The 2500-nt window shown below is 54.1% G+C and overlaps 1 protein-coding gene across 2 annotated transcripts in view; it reads left to right on the top strand.

Annotated features, from left to right (window-relative positions):
* LOC143301123 (endothelin-converting enzyme homolog) overlaps positions 1-2500 on the top strand; it is a 79668-nt gene that overhangs the window by 6828 nt on the left and 70340 nt on the right. For both annotated transcript variants that reach the window (XM_076615178.1, XM_076615179.1), the window contains one exon: positions 1-258. This exon is cut by the window's left edge and continues 463 nt beyond it. In XM_076615178.1, coding sequence (XP_076471293.1) covers positions 1-258 — 258 coding nt within the window. The remainder of the gene's footprint in view (positions 259-2500) is intronic.

Raw genomic sequence — 2500 nt, 5'->3', positions numbered from 1 at the left:
ACGCCGGCGTGTTTCCGGGCGGCAGGGCACGTGCTGGAGCTGCTGAACCACACGGCCACGAGCCCCCCCTCGCTCTCCGACGCCTGCCAGGACTTTTACTCCTTCGCCTGTGGGAACTTCCCGCGCGTGCACCCCCTGCAGCCCGACCAGACGGAGACCACCACCTTCCTCATCATGTACGACCAGAACCTCCGCAAGCTGCGCCGTGTGGTGGAGGCCGTGTCCTCGACGGAAGACCCCAACCACTACGAGGCCAAGGTACTGGTACTACGGCTGTTAATGCTGCTGGTGGTGGTGGTGGTACTGGTGTTACGACTGTTAGTGCTGGTGGTGGTGGTACTGGTGTTACTGCTGTTAATGCTGGTGCTGGTGGTGGTACTGGTGTTACGACTGTTAGTGCTGGTGGTGGTGGTACTGGTGTTACTGCTGTTAATGCTGGTGCTGGTGGTGGTACTGGTGTTACGACTGTTAGTGCTGGTGGTGGTGGTACTGGTGTTACTGCTGTTAATGCTGCTGGTGGTGGTGGTACTGGTGTTACTGCTGTTAATGCTGGTGGTGGTGGTACTGGTGTTACTGCTGTTAATGCTGGTGGTGGTACTGGTGTTACTGCTGTTAATGCTGGTGGTGGTGGTGGTACTGGTGTTACTGCTGTTAATGCTGGTGGTGGTGGTACTGGTGTTACTGCTGTTAATGCTGGTGGTGGTGGTACTGGTGTTACTGCTGTTAATGCTGGTGCTGGTGTACTGGTGTTACTGCTGTGAATGCTGCTGGTGGTGGTACTGGTGTTACTGCTGTTAATGCTGCTGGTGGTGGTACTGGTGTTGCTGCTGTGAATGCTGCTGGTGGTGGTGGTGGTACTGGTGTTACGGCTGTTAATGCTGGTGCTGGTGTACTGGTGTTACTGCTGTTAATGCTGCTGGTGGTGTACTGGTGTTACTGCTGTGAATGCTGCTGGTGGTGGTGGTACTGGTGTTACTGCTGTTAATGCTGGTGGTGGTGGTACTGGTGTTACTGCTGTTAATGCTGGTGGTGGTACTGGTGTTACTGCTGTTAATGCTGCTGGTGGTGGTACTGGTGTTACGGCTGTTAATGCTGGTGGTGGTGGTACTGGTGTTACTGCTGTGAATGCTGGTGGTGGTGGTGGTACTGGTGTTACTGCTGTTAATGCTGGTGGTGGTACTGGTGTTACTGCTGTTAATGCTGCTGGTGGTGGTACTGGTGTTACTGCTGTTAATGCTGGTGGTGGTGGTACTGGTGTTACTGCTGTTAATGCTGGTGGTGGTGGTACTGGTGTTACTGCTGTTAATGCTGCTGGTGGTGGTACTGGTGTTACGGCTGTTAATGCTGGTGGTGGTGGTACTGGTGTTACTGCTGTGAACGCTGGTGGTGGTGGTGGTACTGGTGTTACTGCTGTGAATGCTGCTGGTGGTGGTACTGGTGTTACTGCTGTTAATGCTGGTGCTGGTGTACTGGTGTTACTGCTGTTAATGCTGGTGGTGGTGGTACTGGTGTTACGGCTGTGAATGCTGCTGGTGGTGGTACTGGTGTTACGGCTGTGAATGCTGCTTCTGCTGCTACTACTACTGTGGTTCGCCCGTCGGGATCGACGAGGACCATCTAGTCATCCTGGGGGTGGGTGGGTTGGGTTCTGTGGGTGCGCAGATGACTGGTCAGGCCAATCCGCGCCCGGAAGGTTCTGACGCAGTGTGGACAGTGGATGGTGGCGGCTGTCGGGGACTTGCTGGCACTGCTTTTCCTGGCCTGTCTGCGTTGCTCTGCTGCAGCGAATCTGTTGGCTTCACAGGATTTGGCGTCTTTGTGGACAGCTGAACGCCACTTTGGTCTGTCCATTGCATTCAGCTCCCATGTGTCGTGGCTGATGTTGAAGGCCTTCAGAGAAGCTTTCAGAGTGTCTTTGAAGCGATTCTTTTGGCCTCCATGGGAGCGCTTGTCATGTTGGAGTTCGCCGTGCAGCAGTTTCTTGGGGGGCCGGTGGTCTGGCATGCGAACTACATGGCCTGCCCAGAGTGAGCACCTCTGTGTCAGGGATCTTCTCTTGCCACTTTATGCCGAGAAGTTTTCTGAGGCTGGTGGTGTGGAAGTGGTTCAGCTTTTTGGCGTGGCGTTTGTAGACCGTCCATGATTCACATCCATACAGCAGTGTGGTGAGAACTATGGCCTTGTATACTTTGAGCTTCGTCTCCAGGGTGATGCCTCTCCTGTTCCAAACGTTCTTGTGGAGTCTGCCGAAGGTAGCGCTGGCTTTGGCGAGTTTGGCATTCACCTCGTCGTCGATGACAACTGTGCGAGAGAGTGTACTGCCCAGGTATGTGAACTTGTCCACCGCATTCAGTCGTTGCCTGTTGATGAAGATGTTTGGTTCAACGTAAGGCTTTCCTGGAGCTGGCTGGTGCATCACCTCAGTCTTCTTTGTGCTGATTGTGAGGCCAAAGTTGTCACAGGCAGCAGAGAACTTGTCGACGCTGTGGGCATTGTTTAG

Source organism: Babylonia areolata, chromosome 27, assembly GCF_041734735.1.
Source record: "Babylonia areolata isolate BAREFJ2019XMU chromosome 27, ASM4173473v1, whole genome shotgun sequence".
Lineage (NCBI taxonomy): Eukaryota > Metazoa > Mollusca > Gastropoda > Neogastropoda > Buccinidae > Babylonia > Babylonia areolata.
This window is presented reverse-complemented; position numbering and strand designations above follow the sequence as displayed.